General features: G+C 40.4%; 1 protein-coding gene across 1 annotated transcript in view; it reads left to right on the forward strand.

Annotated features, from left to right (window-relative positions):
* The window catches only part of LOC125360540 (methylthioadenosine phosphorylase), a 37,682-nt gene that overhangs the window by 1,401 nt on the left and 10,118 nt on the right, over positions 1–26,163 (forward strand). Inside the window, exons 2-5 of the mRNA XM_048358587.1 lie at positions 9,303–9,389; positions 10,955–11,013; positions 12,898–13,065; positions 23,905–24,007. Coding sequence (XP_048214544.1) covers positions 9,303–9,389; positions 10,955–11,013; positions 12,898–13,065; positions 23,905–24,007 — 417 coding nt within the window. The remainder of the gene's footprint in view (positions 1–9,302; positions 9,390–10,954; positions 11,014–12,897; positions 13,066–23,904; positions 24,008–26,163) is intronic.

The raw sequence follows: 26,163 nt of genomic DNA on the forward strand, positions 1-26,163 counted from the left end.
CTGCTTTCTCCAGGCATCTCTTGATGCCTTGCACTTCGGTGTACAGTTCTCCTGGGAACAGGTATATCTCTGCAGTCAGTTTAGATTAGCAGGCGCCACTCACTAATGAAGACAGGAAGGGATGAAAGTATTGCAGTCAGACTTAGATGTTTCTTTTGCAATTTTGAACAGAAATTTATATTTATGGCAGGGTTTTCCCATGTCAGTCGGGGGGAAAGAGACAAGAGAGGGTTTCCATGAACCTCTTGCAAAGTTTGTAAGTTCCCCTAAGTGGCTGTCTACAAGGAGGGGTGAGGGTTAGTTCAGAATTTGCTAGGAGGGTTAAAATTATGTTATTAAATGTCAGTACTTGTAAATAGAGAAGCTGAAATTGAGAATTTTTCTCCAATAATCAAATCATTAGGTTTATTGTTAGGACACAGCTATCTGCCTTTCCCTTGCACAAATGCATGTAAGGTGCAGAGAAAAGCAAGAGAGGTATGGATTTAAGTCACTTGAAAGAGATGAATATTCTCCCTGATGTATTCTCCCTCAGTTCCTCTGTGAAATTCAAGTATTGCCGAGTGGGCAATGTGATTGAAGCACAGATGTAAATAATGAATGATAGGTATTTTTGGTCTTGGTAGGCTACTGGATGTAAAACTAAGAAGTATAAATGGTGCTAGCACTGCCTGCTGATTGCTCTCTTTAAGGATAGAACCAGTGACAACTTTGTTTTTGAGAATCTGTTTTTTTAGTATCTGCCAATAATTCCAGACTGCTATGGAAATATATATAGGAAATATGAAGTGTCAGTATCTACAGCAAAATAGGCTGATAAAAGCTATCTACTGTCCCTTTGTCACACAGTAGTGGAAGTGGAACATTCATTCAAGACCATGCCACCCTTTTTTGCAGATGTAAAGCTGAGGCCTTGAAAGGTCAACTGAGATGTCCAGTGTTCTAAAGCAAAGGCCTGGATAATGACAGAATTGGGTCTAGAGCCTGGCATTCCACCAAGATGGAAGTTATTTCTGAAATCTGATGTGGTTCCTACGTCCTATTTTGTTGTGTGAGTAAAGAGGTTATTCATCCTTAGGAAGGGGGAATGTAGTGTACACACACAAAGCAGGCTGCCTCCTCAAACCTATTGGACACTTAATTTGGGGGCATAATAGATATATTTTTATGTCTTGAGCTCCGTTTTTGTCACTGGCAGATGGCATGTCACCTGACTCATCACCCCTATTTCATCTAGTCATTTAGTGTGCTTGGAAATGAAAGGATGGCGATCTTATAGCTCAGCTCAGGGTAGTGAGAGCATGAAAGAGATGAGCTAAGAAACCCAGCACCACCATTACCCCAGAGACTTAGCCTTCATGAATGGCAACAGTAGTCTTATAAAAGAGGCTCCAGAGAGCTGCTCTGTCACCTTCCACCATGCAAGGCAGCACTATCTATGAATCCAAGAACAGGCCCTCTCCAATACAAAATTTACTTTGATCTTGGATTTCTTGGCTTGCACATGTGACAAATTTCTGTTGCCTATGTCGATGGTATTTTGTTACAGTAACTTTAGCAAATTAATGGGAAGCTGATGTGAGATTGGGGACCTGACTTCTGTCAAGACAGCATCAAGGTCTGAGGAAGAAGTAAGCTTTGTGTCCTAGAAATAAATAGCAATCTCAGTGCTGGTGCATGTGAAAATTCAGGGGACTAGACTAGTAAAGAATTTGAGGACTGGGGATATGGCCTAGTATCAAGAGTACTTGCCTTGTATACATGAAGCCCTAGGTTCGATTCCCCAGCACCACATACAGATAAAGGCCAGAGGTGGCGCTGTGGCTCAAGTGACAGAGTGCTAGCCTTGAGCAAAAAGAAGCCAGGGACAGTGTTCAGGCCCTAAGTCCAAGCCCCAGGACTGGCAAAAAAAAAAAAGAAAAGCCAGAAATGGTGCTGTGGCTCAAGTGGTAGAGTGCTAGCCTTGAGCAAAATGAAGCCAGGAACAGTGCTCAGGCCCTGAGTTCAAGCACCAGGACTGGCAAAAAAAAAAAAAAAAAGAATTTGGATTTGATTCTAAATGCTTTGGAAGCTATTAAAGGTTCTGAAGAGAAGTAATATCTTATTTACAGTTTTAAGTGATTGCTTGGCTGCTGTGTAAGAGAAGAGCTAAATCTGGCCAGAAGCCATGGCACTGGAGCCCAGATCTCAGCTAGTAGCTGCAGGTGAAAATTTGCAATGAGTAGAATGGGGAGTGGCAGGGAGTGAGACAGTTTGATTTCTACTCTGACCTGTGAAACCAAAAAGTGGCCGCACTGAAGAATTGTTTCCAATTAAGAAACTAAAAGGCCATGACTGACTGGTTAATAAAGGATTCCTTCCTCTAACACACTGCTGATTGGGGGATCTGGTCATGAGTGCTGAGAGGCCTTTGTACTGTAGATGTAAAATCAGGTGCAGATTTAGAAAGGGTGGAAAGTGACTGGAGTAAGAGTACTTGAGACATTGTATGGTTTGCTACAAGGAGATGTGGTCCAGACAGGGGTGAAGATGCTACATGTGGGGGATCCATGGATTAACACTGGCATTGTTTAGAAAGACCTCAGGGGAGACATAGTCTTCCAGCTTCTGCCATGAGCAAGTGACATATATGACAGGACAGAAGGACAAGCAGGTCTGCAGCATTCAGAGGCCATTCTAGAGGGCTCTTTCTATGTACTACAGTTCTCCCACCAGCTGTTCAGTTTTCACTCTGGGAAATAAAGAAGTAACTTAAGTTAAATTTTCTGTAACATAGAAGAGATATAGTCTCACTACACGTAGCAGGTCATGATGGGTTGTTGGTGGAAATAGGATTTGAAAGTTTTCTTTTGGGGGAAAGCAGAGGACAGGGTGACATTGTCCAAGAAGAATTGTACTCATTACCTGATTTATGGAATTGTAACCCCTCTGTTCTATGCCTTAATAATAGCAATAAAATTATATTTTGAAAAAAAAATTCTAGAAAGCTTTCTTTGGGACTGTCTTGTCCATGGCTGACAGAGGACTTCAGCCTGAAAGTGGTGATCTGAAATTGGAGGTAAGACTCGGGTACCATTTGAAAAGTAATGACCAGGGCCTTAATTTTTTTTTTCCTCACCTTGGGTCACGAAGGCATTTTGGTAAGGACAGTTCTGCAGGACTGTCCTGAGCGTGTCAGCACATCCTTAGTCCCTCCCCTGAAAAAAAAAACAGCAGCATTATAAGTCTAATGATAGATCTGAGCATTAAATAGAAATACTACTGAGATTGGCAAAGAAGATAAGAAAACAGATAAGGTAAAGGCTTGTCTGCAACAGACTCTGGATCCGATTCTCTTTTTTTTAATTGGTGCTGGTTCTGGGGCTTGAACGCAGGGCCTAGGGTGCAGTCTCTGAGTTTCCTTTGCCCTCCTACTTCAGCCATAGCTCCGTGTCTCAATTTTTCTGAGTAGTTTATTAGAGATAAGAGTCTCATGGACTTGCCTGCCCAAGTTTAGTCTGTTGAGTAGCTAGGATTACAGGCATGAATGAGCCACCTTACAGTGATTGTAATTGTAGTTCTCTAGCATTTGTCTCCAGGACATGTATAGTGGTTCTCAATGTGTACAGTCCCTTGGCCTCACCTACAATTTGTTAGAAAGTCTCTGACCCAGTCCAGCTAAACCAGTAATTCAGGAGGTGGAGCCCAGTAATCTCAGCTTTAACAAGCCTCAGGATATTAAATGTCTACTGACTTTTGTTTGACATAGCTAACCAAAGGGTACTTGGATAACAGTGGGTTCCTGTACTTTGGAACAAGCTCTTCAGGTGAGTCGTACTCTGGGTATTCCTTCCCTTTGGCTGCTGTGATAGTTACCTCATACTAGATACCTTCAAATAACATGATGTCTCAGTTCAGGGGACCAGAAGTGAGTCCAAAGTGAGTCTAGGAAGAAACTAAGATCAAAATGTTGATGGGTTGCTCTTGGAGGGTCAAAGGGGGAATCTGTTTGCTTAGCAGAGTACTCAATTCTGATTGTGCATCCTAACCACTTGAGAGCTCAAGTAAATTGTGCCTTGCACATTAACCAGGATCTGAGACCTGGGCTTTGGCACTGAAAGCTCCCCAGGGGATTTGTTATACATCTGCTGATTGGAAAGAATGCTGGTCCAGAGGCAATGGGGAGCTCTAGAAAATACAACAAGCTCTGAAGAAAATCTTCCTCAAAAACTGATAGGCCATTTCAGGAATGAAGTGTATCTTTAAGAGAATTTCCACTCTGTAGACTAATACCTTTTCTTTTTTTAAGGGGAAAGGGAGAAACGCGGTACTGTTTGTTTCTTGTTTTGTTTTGTTCAGCATCACATGTTCTATGGCCCTAAAAGCTGTGCGATTTTTTTTTTTTATTCCTGGATTTTCTATCCTGTGCATTTGATTTTCTGGTATGCCTTTGTGCCAGTACCATGCTGTTTCTATTATTATGACTCTGTAGCATAATTCAAAGCTCAGTATTGTGATGCCTCCAGCATTGTGCATTTTGTTCAAGATTATTTCAGAATCTTTGTCCTTCCATGCTTCCATGTTAAGTTTTAGCTTGATTTTTTTTTTCTGTTTCTATGAAGAATGACCTTGGGGTTGAATTTACAGATTGCTTTCATTTCTATAGACATTTTTACAGTACTAATTCTGCCAACCCATGATCATGGGAGGTCTTATTACCATCAGTTAGTGTCTTCTGCAGTCTCTCTAACTGGCCTGTAGATGGCTATGTTTTCTGTGTGTCTTCACTTCTCTTGGACTCCGTCTGGGCACTTTCCTTAAGTTTGCTCAAGGCTAACTCTCTACCACTTTGAGCCACATCTGAACTTCTGCCTGTTTGATGGTTAATTGAACATAAGAGTCTCATAGACTTTCCTAGCCAGGCTGGCTTTAAACTGCATTCTCAGTTTTTGACCCCCTGAGTGGCTATGATTAACAGCATGAGCTACTAATGCTGGGCTCATGCAAAAGGAAGAGTGCTTTTGTATGTGTGTCTTTGCTTCTCCTGGTGGCCTCATTTGACTTTAATTACCTCTTTAAAAGAACCCATCTTCCAGATGGGGACCAGTTGCTCACACCTGTAATCCTAGCTACTCAGGAGGCTGAGATAGGAAGATCTTGGTTCAAAGCCAGCCCTGCCAAGAAAGTCCATGAGACCCTTATCTCCAATAAACCACCAGAAAACCAGAAGTGGCTCTCTGGCTCAAAATGGTAGAACACTAGTCTTGAGCTGAAGAGCTCAGGGGCAGCACCCAGGCCTAGAGTTAAAGCCCCACGACCAACAATAACAAAAAAAAAATCTTCCAAATATTCCAAGTCACACTGTAATGCACTAGGGGTTAGTAGTGTTCTTATGAATAGGAGGAACACCTTTCAGAACATTATCCTTCCCTACAAAGGAAATTCCTATAGCAGGATTTGACCACCAGCTAGCCCTTTGGATCATATTGGTAATTTTCAACAGGTGTTTGGCCACTCTACCCCATATAGCTAGGCTACCCAGATTTTGTTTCCAAGCCAAGCTGGCCTAGTAATGAAGGCGTCTCTGTCTGCTCCTCTTATCACACTTTTTAGTGACAACCAGAGCTGAAGGGCTGAAATGCTTAGATCAGGAACTGTGCCAGCTCTGGCTCTTGCATGAATTGATCTCTGCTGCTCAGGGTTGTAGTATTTTGAAAACACCATTGTGGAGCACTGCCCAGGTTAGAACAGTTCCTGAGACCGGAAAGTAAAGTCTCCTGGGTCACCAATGAAAGTAGACACAGGGTAGGAATTGGTATGCACCATTTTCACCTTTGCTGAAAGTAAACATTCTGGCTAGGTAATCAACCCTTTGGGTAAAATGCTTTGACCATTTCTGAGAAGTCTGATCTTGACTCTTGTTTTAGAGGGAGTTAGCCGGGCATTTTTTTTTTGTCTGGGAAATACCAGGAACTTGGTTAAAATCTGACAGTGACCTTGACTGACCAGGAAGTCCCTATTTCAGAGCTTATGTATTGAAAAATTTCTGACAAGGCAAAATAGATTCAGAAATTCTTTAAGGATTTGAATGCATTGTTTGGGCAGTCAGTACTTGCCTGTCCTGAGAACTAGTGCTCTGGTCCTGGGGTCTGACAGGGGCTCGTCATTGTTTTCTCAGTATGGATGATGTCTGATAGAGACTGAGTTCATAAAGGAATCCAGGAGATATTGGGAGATAAGATATCTTAATGAGGAAGCTTCAGAGAACTGTTCCTAGCCTAGCTTTGCTCCTTGTGATTTGCTCTTAGATTTCATTAGTTTTGTTTTTCCCTTATTGGTAAAATAGAACTTTACAAAGTGGTAGAATTATGAAGTAAAGGCCTCTGAAGCACTTAGCATATACCTGTGACGTGTAAAATGTTCAGAGATCGTCACAAAGCAAATACTGAGTTGCTTATTGAATTTGTAGATTGGAAGAAGCATGGATACCATTGTGACCCCAGATCTTGGGTGTTTGGTCCAACAGTACTTTGCTTTAGAGCCAGCAGATGGCGACATTGGCTGCATAGTGACACCCTGGCCTCCATCTTGTAGTCTAGTTCCCTGGTGTGATTAGGACAGAGCTCCTTTCTATGCTGTACCCCTCACAAAAGATAGAGATTTTTCTTTTACTAACTGTTGCCTTTTGGATGACCCAGCAGGCTTATCTGCAGATCATTCAAATGTCAGAGACCACCCTAGCCTTTCTGGCTTGCAGTAGCCACTTGCTTTCCTGTGAAGTATTAATAGTTCATTGCTGCTAGTGCTGGGTCATCATGCAACCAGCATGATACTGAAGCTTGGAGCTGCTGAGACTGAATTTCAGCAGGATATTTGGCATAATTATTGCATCCTGCTGGAGTAGTAGGTCTCAATTGAGAGGGAAGTTCCAAAACAAAGTTAGATTTGTTTTGTATTTACAAGCCCGAAGGTCCAGTGTTGAATACAAAATATGAGAGGCTGTGCCCCAGGGAACATCCAGAAACAATCAAGTTAGAGTAGTCATAGTAGCAAAGCCAAAAAGAATTTTTTTTCTTTATTGTTAAAGTGTAAAGCCAAAAAATTTTATGAGCAACTGCATTCCCAAAGAGAAGGCTGAGAATAAATTCAGTCAGCAACTTATCTCTGTGGCTTAGGATGAGAACATGGGCTGGGCAGTTACTCTTCTCATTAATGGTGGTCCTTCAGAGATACACGAAGGGTAAATGGAAAAGCCATGCTGGAGAAATTACGATTGCATGAAATAGCATATTTATGAAAAAATACTTTCATTGAAGTGGATGTTTTAAATACTGAAATAAGTGAATACTGCTATTAATTTGAAAACTATAATATTGTTTAATTTTCATCTGTAATGATACTTGACACAAAATATGCAATGTGCTGTTGTTTCCATAATGCACCACACGGTGGCAACCACATCAGCTGACTTAGTAAAGAAAAATGGTGAACTCAAGTTCTATGGTAAAATCTTGCTAAGTTGTTTTTATTTTTCTGGATTTGTTAATTTTTTCTAGAAATTGAAAGAACCGTTTCTTACATGTTTTAAATCCACGTATCAGCTAACCTGAAAATGGTTTAATTTATTTATTTTTATTTACTTATTTATTTCATCAGTTGTAGGGTTTGAACACAAGGCCTGGGTCCTGTCCCAGAAGCTTTCTGTGCTAGCACTCTGCCATTTGAACCATAGCGTCACTTCTGGTTTTGGGGTAGTTAATTGAGATAAGAGTCTTAGGGGTACTTCTCTGACTAGGCTAGCTTTAAACCAAAGCTATTACTCAGTGAGAACAGACCTGAATCTTCTTTCTGAAAAAAAAAAAAAAAAGTACTTCTCCCTTCCCCTCCCCCCAAAAAAGCTCAGGTCATATTCCTCTATTAGAGTTTCTAATTGTATGTCATGTCTTTAACCTGTCACTATTTAGATTTTAGTTGTTGTTTTTTATTGTTATAAAGATGATGTATAGAGGGGTTACAGTTACATAAGTCAGGTAAAGAGTACATTTCTTTTTGGACAGTGTCACCCATTTTATAGTTTTAACACTTGAGTTAATGTTTTTCCTTGTGATTGTTCTTACTTATGTTTCTTAGTCATCAAATTAGATTAACTGCTAGAGAGTATAGCCACATTTCCCTATCTTACCTGGTGACCAGAACTTTCAGGTGCTTTAACTTTAAGTTAACTTGAATTGTAAATTAAAACTACCTTCGAATATTTTTATAAATATATATAATGATGTCATTGTATTGAGGTATCATTCATGCATACTTTCATGTATACATGTGAATTTACAAAAATGTGTGAATAATAGTATTATTTCAGAAATTGGAGACTGACTGTGCATCTGCATTCCCCTCCAGTTCCAGAGGAAGCAAAGCCCTATGTCATATCTTTATCAAATGGCCTCATGAGAAGTCATTAAAAATGCTTGCAACTAAAATTTTATTTCCCAGCAGTTTGCTGCACTCTATTCTGTAATCCATTTGATATGGGAAATAAAATTGGTCAGAAGAGTTTTCTACTCATTTACCTATATTTAGGTTTTTTCCCAATCTAGAAGTACCTTTCTGTGCTTATTTTTAATTCAGTTAAAAATAAATGGTAGAGTCCAAAAAGGTAGCCTATATTGTGCTTATTTTTTTATATATTTTGGCCAGTCTTGGGGCTCTTGAACTCAGGGCCTGAGCACTGTCCCTGGCTTCTTTTTGCTCAAGGCTAGCACTCTGCCACTTGAGCCACAGCGCCACTTCTGGCCATTTTGTAAATATGTGGTGCTGAGGAATCGAACCCAGGGCTTCATGTATACGAGGCAAGCACTCTTGCTACTAGGCCATATTTCCAGTCCCTATAGTGCTTATTTTTAAAAACAAATCCTTAAATCCTTAAATGGTTATTGATTTGAGGGAAGAGGATCAGTCATGGAGCTTAAACTCTGGGCTTGGGCACTGTCCCTGAGCTCTTAGCTCAAGGCTACCACTCTACCACTTGAGCCACAGTGCCAATTCTGGTTTTCTGGTTGTTAATTAGAGATAAGAGTCTCATGGACCTGTCATCTTCAGATCTCAGCCTCCTGAGTAGCTACAATTACAGGTGTGAGCCACTGGCACCTGACAGTTATTGATTTTTTTTTTTAAGGCCTTTGAATGTTTGTTGATAGGGTTTTTTTTTTATAATTTTCAGAGGTCTGCAGAAGAGTGAGTATGAATAAATGAATTTGCTTAAAATAATTATTTTGTTTCTAATGAAAATAACCTGATGTGTTCTCTTTTTTTCTCTCCCTTAGATTGGAATAATTGGTGGAACAGGCCTGGATGACCCAGAAATTTTAGAAGAAAGAACTGAGAAATATGTGGATACTCCATTTGGCAAGGTTAATATCCAGTTAGGAGAGGCCTGTTAGCTTTACCCTTTTTCCTTATAGCCTTAGCTTTAAGGTAGGAGCAACAATTGCTTTAATGTTAACAGCCAGGGCTGTCTGGTCCAGGCAGAGAAGCGGGGCCATGCCTTTAGTTCCATCATATGAGTAATATCTGTACTTCTCAGCTCTTGGACTGCAATTCTTAGATTGCACTGTTTGGATAGCATGGCATGTGAATGGAGTACCTTCTCGGGGCTGGGAATGTGGCCTAATGGTAGAATGCTTGCCTAGCATCCATGAAACCCTGGGTTCAATTCCTCAGCACCAAATATACAGAAAAGGCCAGAAGTGGCACTGTGGCTTAAGTGGGAGAGTGCTAGCCTTGAGCAAAAAGAAGACTGGGACTGGAAAAAAAAAAAGTGCCTTCTCATTCTCTATATATATTGTTAGAAGCCAGACATTCATTTCAGACACAGTAACTATATTCTATAAATGTATATTCAAATCAGCTTCTGCTTCTTGACTTGCAGCCTGTAGGTCATATGCATTAGTTTAGGAGGCAGGATGGTGACTACTAGAATGAAGTATCATTTTTCTGTGCCCTGGCTCAGAGGAGCGGAATCTTGGGGTTCCAGAAGACAGCCGATATTACTAGAATTAGAAATAAAACTCCTCTTTTCTTCAGACGGGCTGCTTATTCTGGTGTTACTAGCCTAAATCAGGAGGAAAGTGCCTGCCTGCCTCTAATTGCTTACTTCTAAACCTTGTCATTCCTCCTGTTCTAGGAAAGTGTCCACATCTGGCCATCCCAACCAAACCAGCCAGGTTCTTGATTGACCTTTTGTCTTCCAAGACCAGTTTTTATCTCAGCCACTTCTTAGCCTTCATTCTCTGGGCCTTTCCCTGCGGATCTCAAGACATCCCTTGACTTGAGAACCCTCTCACAAGCAGATAGTTCCAGTTCTGAATTCTTCGTGATGCATTAGCCTCCTAACCTGTCAGCCTTTCATTATCACATCTGTTCCTGAGCATGCCAAATGCTCTTTTTTTTTTTTTTTTTTTTTGGCCTGTCCTGGGCCTTGGACTCAGGGCCTGAGCACTGTCCCTGGCTTCTTCCCTCTCAAGGCTAGCACTCTGCCACCTGAGCCACAGCGCCCCTTCTGGCCGTTTTCCATATATGTGGTGCTGGGGAATCGAACCCAGGGCTTCATGTATACGAGGCAAGCACTCTTGCCACTAGGCCATATTCCCAGCCCCCCAAATACTCTTGACACATCTAAATTTGATTGGTTTACTATCACAGTCCTCTGACAATGCTTGCTTCAAGTAGACCTTAATAGATGGGATCCACAGGCTCTGAGGCAACACACAGCCTGGTGAGTTTCTGCTAGTAGAAAACTCAGTAAATATTGATGATTATGTTGATCAATGAAGTCTGGACTCTAAGCCATATTGCCAAAATACAAGTTTCATGAGCCTGTTGTGGCTTACCAATTCAAGTGGCAGGGTTTTTTTTAATTGTTTATTCATGTGGTTTAAAAAATCATTGACTTATAACCATTTTTCATTGCATACAGCCATCTGATGCCTTGATTTTGGGGAAGATAAAAAATGTTGATTGTGTCCTCCTTGCAAGGTAAAGTATTATAAGCTTTTTGGATGTCACTACTAACAGGAACTAAATTTCAACATCACTACAGTGAATAATGAAGGAGTGTCTTTTTGTTGTTTTGTTTTGTTTGGGATTTTTTGTTTTTATACTAGTCCCAGGGCTTCAGTTCAGGGACTGGGCTACCTGAGCTTCTTTTTTGCTTGAGGCTAGCTCTCTACCACTTGAGCCAGTGTCACTTCTGGCTTTTTCTGAGTAGTTTACTAGAGATGAGAATGCCAGGCTTTCCTTCCTAGGCTGGCTTCAAACTGCAATCCTCATATCTCAGCCTCTGCAGTAGCTAGCATTACAGGAGTAAGCCACTGGTGCCTAGCTGAAGAATGAGTTTTTATGCAGTACTGGAGTCAGCACATCTTAGTCACTTTTTTACGACATGGAATTTTAGGGGCTGTTGTATTTACTTGGGAAATCAAAGATCTCATGACTGGCCCCTTTAACTTTGGAAGAGTAGACCAGCTGATAAAACTGAAGCTCTGGTTCAGTTTTAGCTACAAGAAGAAATTATTTCCTTCATTCTTTTTTTTCCCTAGTTATCAAGATTAAAACAATACTTTACCTGGGTGCTGGTGGCTCATACCTATAATCCTAGCTACTAAGGAGGCTGAGATCTGAGGATCTCAGTTCAAAGCCAGCCTGGGCAGAAAAATCATGAGATTTATCGCCAGTTAACCACCAGAAAATGGCAGTGACATTCTAGCTCAAAGAGGTAGAGCACTAGCCTTGAGCAAAAGAGCTCAGGTACCTGGGCCCCAAGTTCAAGCCCATAATTGACAAAATAATAATAATATAGCACTTTATTCATAACCCTTATGTGGCTTTAGTTGTGAGGAAGGGCATAAAGTCCCTGAACTGGGTTACTTGTAATGTTTATAACCTCATCCTGTAGATAAGGCTGGTGCTGTCCCCTATTATAAAGGAAGAAACCTCATTTCTATCAACTAGTTAGAAATTAGACTGCATATATTAGTTTTCCATTGCTATGTTACAAATTAGTAGCTTACCACAGCACACATTGTTTCTCAGGGGTCTGTCACAACTTCATTGAGGCATCTGTTTGGGTCTCACGGATCAGGTCTTTTATGGAGTTCAAGGACTTTGTTCTAACAGAATCTAGTTCCTCACAGTTGTCGGAGTTTTGAGGGGCAGCCCCTATTTCCTGTTGTTTGGCCTCTCTCCAGCAGTTGATAGAACAACAGCTTTTTCCTGTGAGCTAGCATGTCACAGTGAAGCTCTTCCAGAAAGGAATAGAGGGATTCATCTGGAAACTTGGGTTTATTTTGTTTTATCTTATTTTTGTCCAGTCCTGTGACTTGAACTCAAGGCCTGAGCACTGCCACTGAGCTTTTTTTGCTCAAGGCTAGTGTTCTACCACTTGAGCCACAGCTCTACTTCTGGTTTTCTGGAGGTTAATTATAGATAAGAGTCTCACAGACTTTCCTTCCAGCTTCCTTCAAACCTCAATCCTGAGATCTCAGCCTACTAAGTAGCTAAGATTATAGGCACCCAACTTTGGGTTTCTGTTTTTATTTTACTTGTTGGGCACCTGTCCTTTTCTGCATAATGACCTGTTTTCTGCATAATGTGAAACCTAGTGTTCATGCCCACCAAGATAAACACAGCATGCATTACTAGAGTGTTATTTCTAGGTGAGTTATTGCATGCATGTGTCAGGAAAATAAATATATGTAATGTGCAATACTTATGGACTAGTTATTGCCTGGTATCTTTTCCTTCTTCCTCTGACAATAAAAGTATTCTGGTGGAAAATACCTGGAGAAAATTGTGGTAGGTTACTCTTGTAATTGTATTAAAACAGCCTGATCACTTGTGTACCATTTTATTCTCCTTCAGACATGGAAGGCAGCACACCATCATGCCTTCAAAAGTCAACTACCAGGCAAACATATGGGCTTTGAAGGAAGAGGGCTGTACTCATATTATAGTGACTACAGCTTGTGGCTCTTTGAGAGAGGAGATTCAGCCTGGTGATATCGTCATTATTGATCAGTTCATCGACAGGTGAGCAAAAACCTTAAATGTGTTATACCCTGATAACTGGTCATTTCAGGCTCAGAAGAAGGACCTATCGGAACCACTGAGGAGGGCAGGGCAGGGTGCAGACTCATTCTCAGCTTTTTATTAGACAACTTTCTAATTTTCAAATTTTTTGTTGACAAATAATTGCATAGATTGATGGGTACAGTTTGATACTTAAGTGTATGTATGCATTGCACAACGACTAACAACTATCATGATTGTTCAAGCTAAAGAAAATAAACCTCATTTAGTAATTTTTTATTTACTTTTTTAGCAATTTTGAAACATTTTAAATTGTCATTTAACTAATCACAATAGTATACAATGCTCACACTCTTGTTTGAGCTCTGTTGCTCAAGACTATAGCACTCTACCACTTGAGCCAAAGCACCACTTCCAGCTTCTTCTGAGTAGTTTATTGGAGGTAAGAATTCACAGATATCAGCCTCTTGAGTACTACATAGGTTGTAAGCCACCAGCACCTAGCTTGTATCTTTTTTAAAATTTAGTCAGCCAGTCTGTGCCTTCTAGTTGTTAAGGCTATTCATGTTCAAGGTTATTATTGAAAGATCTGTACTAATTTCAGCTATGTTCTTTGCTGCATGTTTCAGCCATTCCATATTCCCTTTTTTCTCTCACTCATTTTACAGTTTTGCTGGTTAACTGGGCTAATAGTATTTTTTCCTTATTCTCATTTGTCTATTCTAGGGAGATTTATTCTTTCTTGAATTTTTGTCCTTATGTAACTATTTCTTCCTCATTGAGTATCTTCTACAGTACTCGCTTAGTGGTCATGAGAACTTTTAGAAAGTTTTTTTAATCTAGGCACTGGTGGCTCTTTGCTGTAATCCTAGCTGATACTCAGAGAGATGAGATCTAAGGATCATGGTTTAAAGGCATCCTTGGCAGGAAAGTCCATGGGACTCTTATCTCCACCAAAAAAAAACAAACCCAAAAAACAAAAACCAGCCAGAAATGTAGTTGTGAGTCAAGTGGTAGAGTGCCACCCTGGAGCAAAAACCTCAAGGACAGTGCCCAGACCCTTAGTTCAAGCCTCAGGACCGGCATAAAAAAAATTTTTTAAGGCATTTTATTTCTCCTTCAATTTTAACAAATAACTTCACTTACTGTAGTAGTCTTGGTTGGCAGTTAATTTTTAGGGCTGGAAATAACATTATTCCATGTGTTCCTGGCCTTTAAACTTTGTGCTGAGAAGTCTTCTGCTATTCTGGTGGATTTGTCTGTGCAAGTGACGTAGGTCTTCTTTCCTTGCAGCTCTCTATAGTCTCTCTCTATTCTGTATTATTGGCATTATTTCTGATTTGGATGTTCATGTCTTTCCCTATGCTTGTGGGGGAGGGGTTTCTACTATTTCACTGGGTAGATTTTTCTTTGCCTTCAGTTTCAGTCTCTACAACTTCTAGCTACTGGATTTCTCATCTATATCTCATATTGTCTTCCTTCATTACCTGTTAATTTATATCTTCTTCAAAGTCACTGGTCATTTTTAAATTAGGCATTGGAATTTTTTGTCCAGCACTTTATCCACTTCATTATCTTTTGGACTGAGTTACTAAAGACTTAGGAACTTTGGGAGAAGTTATAGTCTCTTGCTTTTTCATGTTTTTAGTGGTTTTGTGTTGCAGTTTGTTCATTTGGGGTGATGGATATTTCTTATGCTTTTTTTTTTTTTGCCAGTCCTGGGCTTTGGACTCAGGGCCCGAGCACTGTCCCTGGCTTCCTTTTGCTCAAGGCTAGCACTCTGCCACTTGAGCCAGAGCACCACTTCTAGCCGTTTTCTATATATGTGGTGCTGGGGAATTGAACCCAAGCACTCTTGCCCCTAGGCCATATCCCCAGCCCCATTTCTTATGCTTTTAAGTGAGGATCTACCTAGTGAGCAGCCTTCTTTAGAGAGTTTAATCTGCTATTCAGTTCAGTGGGTAGAAAACAATCCATACTAACAACATCTCTCACACAAAGTAAACAGATTTATAGAAATATGATTTTTTAAATAATAGAAGATAGCCAAAGGGAAAGAATGTGAAATAAAGATACAAAGAAAAATAATGAGGGGGAAAATGTGAATTTTTTTTTCAGTCAAAAAATTCCACCAAGGGGGAGGGGGGAGGGGGAATGAGGGAGGAGGTAACAAACAGTACAAGAAATGTATCCAATGCCTAACGTATGAAACTCTAACCTCTCTGTACATCAGTTTGACAATAAAAATTAAAAAAAATAATTCCACCACTTTGAGAGATGGAGATACTTCTTTCCCAGGCTCAGTTATGGGGTGGGACAAAATGGTGTTCTTTCTCAGATCTGGTCAGACAAGTCGAACCAAACTGTGGAGGCTGAGCCCTTCCCTCCTTGCTTGCCTGCCAGGCCTTGCCTGCCTCTCTTTGAGCCAGCATGAGCTCAGCATGATTGCTGTAGGGCTATATTTATATCAGTGAAGGAAATCTCACTGGGCTGAGTGACATCTTATAACTCAGGCAGTTTATCACTAGGCCCATGGGTGTGCCCAAGCAGTGACAGCATATCCTTTCGATGTCTCAGACCTTCTCTATGTGAAAAGGGCAACAAAAGCAGACTGTGCTGGGCAGTTGAGCCAGGGATCTTATCTGCCCTGGCCAGGCCAACCTGTCTTCATCAGTGCCTTTGGTCTATACCTCTGCTCCCTCTTTGATGCCAAAAATTGGTGTTTGGTCTCTCAGTCATATCCCATAGGTCCTAAACATTGTAATAATGCTTTTTTTCTTTATTAAGTATGAATGTAATCATCAACCTTGTTTTAAAGTCCTTATGTTCTGTTTGATCTACTCCATTTGGGATACTTTTCACTGAGCATTCATACAAATCTATACATAATTCCTTTCTCAGAGATGGAACTGTCGGGCTGGGGATATAGCCTAGTGGCAAGAGTGCCTGCCTCGGTATACCCGAGGCCCTAGGTTCGATTCCCCAGCACCACATATACAGAAAACGGCCAGAAGCGGCGCTGTGGCTCAAGTGGCAGAGTGCTAGCCTTGAGCGGGAAGAAGCCAGGGACAGTGCTCAGGCCCTGAGTCCAAGGCCCAGGACTGGCCAAAAAAAAAAAAAGAGAGATGGAACTGCCATTTTTGAGTAGAAGTGTCTTCCATTTCCCTGTGTAATACAGACCATGCTTCCCCCCATGTAGACTTGTGTTTGCAAATTTGTCTGTAATTTACAGATTCCTGGACCCAAAGTGGCTCTGAGGGTGGCTGTCTGCTAAGGTAGTGAAGAAGAGACACCAGTGCGGCTAATACAAGTTCTACACTTGTGGACCTTCCCCGTTCCTCCTTAGTTTATGACCCTATTGAGGGAGATATTCCCATGTTTCCACTGCCCTGCCATATTCTGAAGCCCACCATACCTGAGTTTACAGTAGACCTCTTGGCTCATGGAGCTTAATAGTTAACACCAGGAAATATGATTTACCATGGAATCTCAGGTTCTGGTCAGAGCCCAGAAGCACCTTGAAGGAAGATGGCATGGAGCTTACCACAGTAATGTTGTCTTCCTCATAATTTCAGAACTCTCTGCAGACCCCCAAATTCTTGGATTCTCTCTACTGAGCCCCTGAGTCCTAATGATACCCACTACCCAAAGGATACAGACCTAGAAAAGGAGATGACTTTTCTAAGAGTGAGATATCTCCAGAACAAGTTAGGAGTGGGCCAGGAACTCCCATGGAGATCATGAAGCTGGATAGTATCCCTTCATTTCTTTCCATCTGTAACCACCAGGGAACCTTTCATATTCCTGAGAGAGAGATGATAAGTCTCCCAGCAAATTTTGCCACAGTTGTGCCTTCTAGGCTTAGAAGATAAAGAAGTCAAAGAGGAATATGATGATGATGTACCTAAATTCGCAAATCATTTTTCATGTGCATCCAGGGGAAAGAAGCCCCCATCCTAGAGACAGCAAACACCACTTTCCAACTTAAGAAGATACTCATGAGGGTGGACATGGAAATCCCAAGTCTCCTGGTTAGTATCAGTTGAGCCAGAGAAAATTCAAGTAGATAAATTCAGAGACCTGGGATTATGGAGACAACTGTGTCATCTTGAACAGTCTGATTGAACTTCTGTTTTTCATGGGAGTCAGTTGAAAGGGAATAGCTTGGCCCCTTTTTCAGTTAGGGTATGAGTTTGGCCATTCAGACTAGGGCTTCTACTTTGGGGCAAGGCTGTTAGACCATTTTCTTAGGCTACTGGGTGTTTTGCGGCTCCTCCTAGCTGTGGCCCTCTTGGGCTATCTGGAGTTTTCTGATGGGATTAGGATAGGAGAAGGAATATCACTATTCTTTTTGCTGAATTCTCCAGCCTTGCAGTATTGACATATGAAAGGAAGAATTCGATATGTATATTTGTAAAAGTGTCCATATTATATTAAGCATTAAAAAAATCAGTTCGATGCTGGTGGTTCATGCCTATAATCCTAGATACTAAGGAGGATGAAATTAGAGGATGAATGTTTGAAGTCAATCTGGACAGAAACTCTGTAAGACTCCTATTTCCCAATTAGTCAGCTTACATGACTTAGTGGCTTATGTGGGTAGAGCACCAGCCATGAGCAAAACAGCTGAGCAAAAGCACAAGGCCCTAGTTTAAGCCATAGTACTGTCACACACAGTGATTAGTAAGATCTACTCTGTCACTCTGAAAAATATCTGAGGATGAACTTTGCAAACAAACTAGTAAAGAGGAAGGTTTCTTTTTGTCTCTACTTCCCCCATGTGAATTAAGTAACTACTTGAGCCATGCCTCTACCCCTTTTTTTATTGATTTTATATAGGGTCTCTATAACTCCTCATACTGGCCTTGAGCTCATTATCCTATTTCTGCTTCCTGTTAGTAGTTGTGATTACAGGTATTTGCCACCATGACTACCCTAGATTTTTAATATTTCAGTAGTGGACGTTTATTATTAATGTTTTCCATGTACATTTTTTGTGCTTGTTTTTGATTGCTCATTTGTGTGTTTTACAATGGGAAAAATATGGCCAAAAAATGAAGATTAAAGAAAGCAAATTGTGAATCCAACTACGAAGTGATTTCTGTGAAGTGTGGCTAACATGTTGGACTGTTGGGCCTGCGGGATCTGGTTAGATTTTGCTTAAAGAATGCAATAGACTTGAGCCCTTCAAATTCCTTCCTGGCTTGTCTCCCAAATTCCTTTGTCATTTACTTGTCTTCATCTGTTAAATGAAGGAGCTGGATTGACTTTTGAGGTCTGGTGTCCTTTTAAAGCCTATTTGTTTTCTTCACGCAAAAAGTATTGGGAGAGACCTATGTGCACTTTTGCGATCATTCTGACTCATCAGGAAAGTCCCACTGTAAACACACAGTGCTAAAGGATGGGTCTATATCTGTTAATTTTCCCTGCCCAGAGACAGCCCTGCCTTGGGTTTCCCCCATGATGTCATCGTATAAAGCACTGGTTCCCACCTTGAGCAAAAAGAAGCCAGGGACAGTGCTCAGGCCCTGAGTTCAAACCCTAGGACTGGCAACAAAAACAAAACCAAACAAAGCTTAAAGCACTGGCCCCCAAACAGGGCGTACTCAGCTGCCACATGTCTCTTCAATCTCTCTTGGGCATTGGTAGGGTGTGATGATTAGAAAGCAAGATTCATGAGCTAAGCATGGTGGCTGAAATCCCAGCACTTGGGAGTCTAACCCTGAATTGAAGCCCTGGTACTGTACTAAAAAAAAAAAAGTAAAATGTTGATGTGTTTCCAGTTAGGCATCCTCCTAGACTAGCATGATCTTAAGAATAAAAACATCATATGGTGCATGTTTCCAGGTAGGTATACCAGGATGTGTGTATAATGGTTTCCCAGTAAGTATAGCCTAAAACACGGATCTCATTGATCCCAAGAAAGCCTCAAGATAAACTGGAATGGTGACCAAGATGCTTGTGAAACTGCTGGGTAACATAAGTCTTAACTGCTAACAAAGAAGCACTACCTACATACTACAGTATATCTTCTTTTGTAGGTATGTAAACTAAGTCTTATCACCATGTCTGTCAAGCTTATGCTTGAGCCACACCCTCAGTCTTTGTGCTTCTATTATGTCTATTGGTTTATTTTCAGATACAGTTCCTTGCCAACTATTTCCAAGTTCTCCTAGAACCATAATCCTTCTATGCCTACCTCCCAGGCAGTCGAGATTACAATCTACACCATTACACTTAGAAGAATTTTTATTCTTGTCCTATTGCTTGAACAGTTTCTCATCGGGATATAAGCATCAATTCTTTTTTCTGTCTTTTGGCACTGTAACCAATTAGAAGGAATCTTAAAATTAGAGCAATGGGAGGATTGTGGTGATATTGTTCCAAATTTGTAGCTTTCCAATTCCCTCTGATTAATTGGACAGGCCCACTCAGCTTCTTAGTCCATTGCTGCACATGTCAGCATTCCCTCTTTGTCATTTTATCCATGAATATTATTGTTTGGCTATTGGATATCTTTCTAAATGTACTCGTAAAATTATTTTCCCCAAACCGTCTCTCCCCTTCTGAGCACAAACATTTTAATTACCAATGAATTAATTGACTCATATCTGCATGCTGGGGCTTGTTATGGACACAGGCCACGTTTGGAAACCACCTCAGAGGTATGTGGTTATGTTTATGTCTGCCGGGGCATAGGTGATTTCCTGTAACTTGTTACAACTCCATGTTTCCTTAAGTAGAAGTATTAACAAGTAGCTACCCTTAAGCTCACCCAAGGGTCTCAATTTAACAAACAGCCTACCTGTAAGGTTGTATGGACTTTTGAAATGGGTCGTGTCTGGAAATATGTAGTGTTTTCTCCTATTGCTGCTATAACAAAGGATTACAAGCTTTATAGCTTAAATGGCACAAATTTATTATCTTTGGGTTTGGCAAGTTGGGAGTCTAACATGGATCTCATAGTCTAAAAAGGAAAAAAAAATGATGATAAGGCCTCATTATTTTTGGATCTTATGGTGAAATCCATTCCCTCACTGTTTCTGCCCTGCCTTTCTTGCTCATGGCCCCCATCCATCTTCAAAACTAGTAGTGATGGGTAGAATTTTTCTGCCACTCCGCTGGCTCTTGGTTCTCTCTTTTACATGAAAGAATTCTTGTGCTGACATTGCTATCACATAGTTAATCCAGAATAATCTTTCTACTTTCAGGTCAGCATCATGGAAGTCTTAATTAAATCTGCTACCCTAATCATAGGTTCTGAGGACTGGCATATGGACGTGGGACATTATTTCACATGTAAAATGAAGATGTCATTGTATTATAGTCTATTAAGATACAGCCAATGGAAGTTTTTGCATTCTTTTCTTTCTTAAACCAGCCCGTTTAGGCTATTACAGAAATAGAGTACCATAGACTGGACAACTGCTAAACACCTTCTAAAGGCTGATAGGTACAAGAGAAAATGCCAGAGATCTGCTGTCGGATGAAGGCTTAGTTTCTGGGTACTGTCCTCACATAGCTGGCTTGCTGACATGACAATTATGAAGACTGCCCTTATGACTTAGTCACATTCTCCTAATACCATCATGTCATGGGTTAGGATTTCAATACAGAAATCTGTGGAGCGGGGGCTGGGAATATGGCCTAGTGGCAAGAGCGCTTGCCTCGTATACATGAAGCCCTGGGTTCGATTCCCCAGCACCACATATATAGAAAATGGCCAGAAGTGGCGCTGTGGCTCAAGTGGCAGAGTGCTAGCCTTGAGCAAAAAGAAGCCAGGGACAGTGCTCAGGCCCTGAGTCCAAGGCCCAGGACTGGCAAAAAAAAAAAGAAATCTGTGGAGCACATAAGCCATGAAGATTATATTAGTGAAGATGTTGCTCATAGCTTTAAAGAACTTGGGGAGTTTAAATAGCCCAGGACACACATTCAATGATAAATTCAAGTACAGGGACAAAACTATGTCACTCATAAGTCAGCAAATGGTTTAACTACAGTTGTGAATATATAAGGGTGATTGGAAATTGGATTTGAATTTGTAGGCTTAGTCGGGTAATAATTCTTACTCAGGGTATGTTCATAGCAGATTTATTCCAGGCTCTTAGCTGAGTTATAAAACCTGTGATTTCTTTGATAAAGACCTTCAGAGGGAGGACACATGTTCTTAGAATTATATATGTCAAATTTTTTTCATTGTCAAATTTATTTGGGGGAATATCATCTAGTATCTATGGTTGTAAGTGGCATTGTTATTTCTCAGAATTTGGTTCAGTACTAACAGAGACCATACAGATGAGTTGCTTTTTGTAGAGATTTCTGTTTCAGTCATTTGTTTCACTGTACTTAAGTGACCCTCAGGTTAGTAGTGCAGAACACCACAAAGATGTAAGCTGTAAAGAAGCATTTCTTACCTGTAGTTGCCCTTCCAATGTTGTGACAGGATATAGTTAAAATAGGTTTTAATGTCCTTATTTCCCTGGGGTCCCTAACAGTTGAATGCTCTGAGACCTCAGCCTTAGCTGACTGCTAGTTGTCTCTAGCCCAGACCTCACATCTGATCTGCTGGTTGGTTTAATCCTGGTGACACATTATTAATATAGGAAAATTGGGAAAGCTTCACTGTTCGATACAAGCAGTATAGTGAGCAGTCAGGGACCTTTGTTTAAAGAGAAATGTAATAAACTGTCTTGAAAGGGGGAATTAAGACTGTAGTTAGCAAGTAGCATATAAATAAAACACAGCAAAACATAATACATGTTATACATTAAGACCAAAAATGGGCAGAATAAGAGAGTGATAGGATAGGGAGAGACAAGAAGGGAAGTCAGACAGAGAGGTAAAATAGGGTGTTATGGATATCTGCTGGTGTGCATATCTTTCTTGCTTGCTTTTATAGTCAAAGTTATAAGTGGGGAGGTTTCAAATACTGAAACTGAGCTGGAGGTGAAGGTGTGGCATTGTTTCCTTGATGAATCTTTCAAACAGAAAAGCTGTGGATGCAGGCTAGAACAGTCAGTTAACCTGTCATTCACTCCCCACTGGAATTGTTTGGGGATTAACTTAGCCTTTCCCATAAACACATAGTGTCTTCCTCACCCCTCTCTGTACCTCCCTTTGTAGAAAAAAATCAGACTGTCTTTTCCAAGTTATTCATCAGTTCAAGTTTTTTTTTTTAATTAATGAGCATAATAAGTTTCAAAGTTTTCCTGTAGCCAGGCACCAGTGGCTCACATCTATAATCCTAGCTACTCAAGAAGTTGAGGTCTGAGGATCATGGGTCAGAGCCAGCTGAGACAGAAAACTCTGTGAGATTCTTATCTCCAATAAACTACTCAGAAAAAGACAGGAGTGGTACTATGTCTGAAGTGGCTGAGCACAAAGAGACTCAAGGACAGTGCCCAGGTCCCAAGTTCAAGCCCCAGGACCAACACACACACACACACACACACACTAGAAAGTTTTCTTGTCAACACTTGATACAAGAGAAAGGGAGAGTGATGAGGGGTAACTGATCAGGATTCACTATGCATATACATGGACATGTTAAATTGTAACCCTCTTGTACAGTCATTTGAGGATAAAAATAAACCTACGGCAGTGATTTCTGGATGACTTAGCATTGAGTTAATTTTAGCCACTACTTTTTTATTTTTATTAGAAAGGTGTTATAGAGAGGATTTATAGTACATAGATCGTGTAATGAGTATATGTCTTTGAACAGTGTCACCCATTCCTTCACTCTCCCAGTTTTCTTCTCCTCTCCCCACCTAGAAATTATGAAGTTTATTTCCAACATAGTGTCTAGTGAGAACCACTACTGCATTTGTTCATCCATTGTCCCTCCATTTCTGTGCCCCTAGTTATCCACCCAAAGACAGATAAACCAACAAACAAGACAGAAAACAAAACAAAATAGCAACAAAGAAAAAGAAAACCTGTTCCATTTCCTGTCATTCATTTTGATAAATACTTCTAAAAATCAGATACATTAACGCCTTTGTGTTCCTCTCCTAAGGATATCCTTTGGTCTCTGTGTGAATGCCTTGAGTCTTGTATAATTTTGTCATGTCCCAGTGTGTTTTATATCTAGCTTCTCCATTTGAGCGAAAACGTACCCTTTGTCTCTCTCAGCTTGCTTAGCCACTCTTGAGGATTCAAAACTGTTCTACCAAAATCATGAATTAAGAGTCTTGAAAAACTAGCTGGTAGAGGAACAAGCTAAATAAAGCAAGAAAGAGACAGGTCCCCATGTACGAGATAAACAGCTTCTTCAGTGGGCCATTGGCCTGGAAAAACATATTTGTGATTTGGAGACATGACAGACATTGGTTTGGACCCTGATTCTAACAAAGCCATTGTTTAAAGAGTTTTTTGGGACATTGATGAAACTTGTACAAGGTCTACATGTACAAGGTCTACATCAAAGCTTTGGATTTGCAACCATGAGAAAGTGAACAAATGAAGCCAGTTTGACAAATTTGGGGGAATTCATGAATTTGGGCAATCGGTGTATCTGGTTCATTCTGCAGTCTTGTGCATTCATGAGAGTGAGACATTTCTGTACTGACTTAAGTGTTTACCTGCTCATCTTAACCATGGTTCAGTTGTACCTTCCATCACATATAATCAATCACTTTAATACCTGTTGAGGAACATACTGACACAAGTGAAGAGCCACATACCATGCTGAGCCTGCTAGATGACCACTGCCATGACCTAATCCACAGCTGTGGATTTTGGAGTGAAGAAAGACCAAAGGGTTGACTTTCAAAGGATAGACAGGTGACTTAGAAAAGAAAAATAACTTTTGCTTTATTATTTCAATTTTTTTTGTAGGACCTTAATAAGGCCTCAGACTTTCTATGATGGGAGTCATTCCTGTGCAAGAGGAGTGTGTCATATTCCAATGGCTGAGCCATTTTGCCCCAAAACAAGAGAGGTTTGTATACAGTCTTTCTGGAAGAGCTATCAAAATAAGAGCATAAGAGCTTGGGGTTTCCTCTGCAATTATATCAGTTGGTTGAGCAGGTGGGCCCTTTTTCTCCCTCAAGTGTGCTTATTAACCCAAGATTTTATGAAGAGTGTTTCCCTTTGTTAATAGTGCTGCTACTCAGTCATTGTTAGCTGAAGCACTCAGAATTGTGACCTACCTTTCCTTTTTGCACTTCAAGTTTGCTGTCGGGATATCTTAGAAGTACTTATAGGGTAACATACTAGTCAAAAGCATATAGTGAAGTTAGATTACTTGGGGTCGTTTGTCCTTTTTTAGTAGTAACTGTGTTAGAGGGAAAATTATTATCTGGCTTCAGTGGTCTCATTTGTAAAGTGAATGTAATACCTGCTTCTGAGACTATGAAAGGTATAAATCTTTGTGTCTTGACCCGTGCCTGTCAATTACAGACCACCCAATGGTTGGTGGATCATGTTGCTGTGAATAATGTTAACAATGATCAGATTCGTTCTTTTGCCAGTTTGAGTGTGCCCATTATTGTCTTGCTTCTTCTGCAACATTGTAAACAGTGCAGCAACACCATGACTAATGATGGTATGAAGAACCTGTCATAGTTCTCAGATAATAAAAAAAAAAATGTCTGTTGGAACTCCTACATCAGTGCCTGATCCACATGTACTATTCTTAAAATCCCAGGTTTGAAAGTCAAGCACAATCCACAAGACCAAAGTATTGCTTTGTAAAATCTATCTTACAAATTCACTTAGCAAAAATAAAACTGATACTTGTTTGGGTGGTTTTAACACCTGCATGTACGTGATTTCTTTTAGCCTTTTATGTTCAGTCCTAAGTAGTTAGGAGAAAACAGTTTGTTTTTTGGTTTTGGGTTTTTTTTTTTTTTGCCAGTCTTGGACCTTGGACTCGGCCTGAGCACTCTCCCTGGCTTCTTTTTTGCTCAAGGCTAGCACTCTGCCACTTGAGCCACAGCACCACTTCTGGCCATTTTCTATATATGTGGTGCTGGGAAATCGAACCCAGGGCTTCATGTATACGAGACAAGCGCTCTTGCCACTAGGCCATATTCCCAGCCCGAGAAAACAGTTTCTGTAGAGAACAGCTAGGGTATCTGAACTCAGACACAAATCCAGATTCTGAAATAGGACTTGCAGAAGGAGGGTCTTTCAGCTATACTGTTGCACATTGATTCTCCATGAGTTGTAAGAAAGGTACTTTTTTTTTCTTACTTAAAAAAAATGGCAGGTTAAGTTCATATGTGTATATAATGTATTGTCTTTGGATATTTTCATATCAGAATGCTACTACTAATCTTATTCTCAAACATAGTGCTATCCAAAAGACATTTGCTGTTCAGGGTGAAATGAAGTATGAATAAAATTCATGTCTATGTGAATATAGAAGCAGCTTGGAAAAATAGTGTAGGAGAGGATATGCATGTCAGCGTGAAATCTGAGATTAATTGCCAAGCATAAACCAGTGGCTTAGAAAACTAGGAGTTGGCTAGAAGTGAGGAAGCACCTCTGATCTATATAAAGCACATGCCAGTGTGACACTGTAGTGGTAGTTTCCAATATAATTTAACCCCCTTGAAATCAAGCTGATTCAGCTGGTATTAGCCAAACCAAAACTCATAATGATTGAGTGAAGGCAGTTGAGAAAATGGCATATTTTAGTCTTCAGAACATTATTTTGTTGTTCTCTATAAAAGAAGTTTTAAGGTATTTTTAGAAAGTAAAAAAAAAAAAAAAGCTGATTTTTGCCACTTCCCTTTGCTTTCAATACCAATGTATCTTTTACTTACAAGGAAAGACTGTCACATTGAATCATATTGCCTATTGTGGAATTGATATCACGTGTAGTCATCTCAGGAGATAATCTACAAATTCTGACACATCAAGTGTATTTAGCTTGGTAATCTCATGTTGCTAGTCCCTCTATGAGACTAGTGGCTTCAGTAAGACAGCGAATGATACATCTTACCTCAAAAGTCATGAGGACTTAGCTGTCATAGGCCAGTGGCACCCCATGGCCATGTGATCTTTCTTTACATGTATCTAAAAGCACTATGAAGTTTAGCCAAGATAGACAGATGGATTGTTAAAGACACTTGATGAAGGCAAGATAGA

The sequence above is a fragment of the Perognathus longimembris genome, chromosome 1 (assembly GCF_023159225.1).
Source record: "Perognathus longimembris pacificus isolate PPM17 chromosome 1, ASM2315922v1, whole genome shotgun sequence".
NCBI lineage: Eukaryota > Metazoa > Chordata > Mammalia > Rodentia > Heteromyidae > Perognathus > Perognathus longimembris.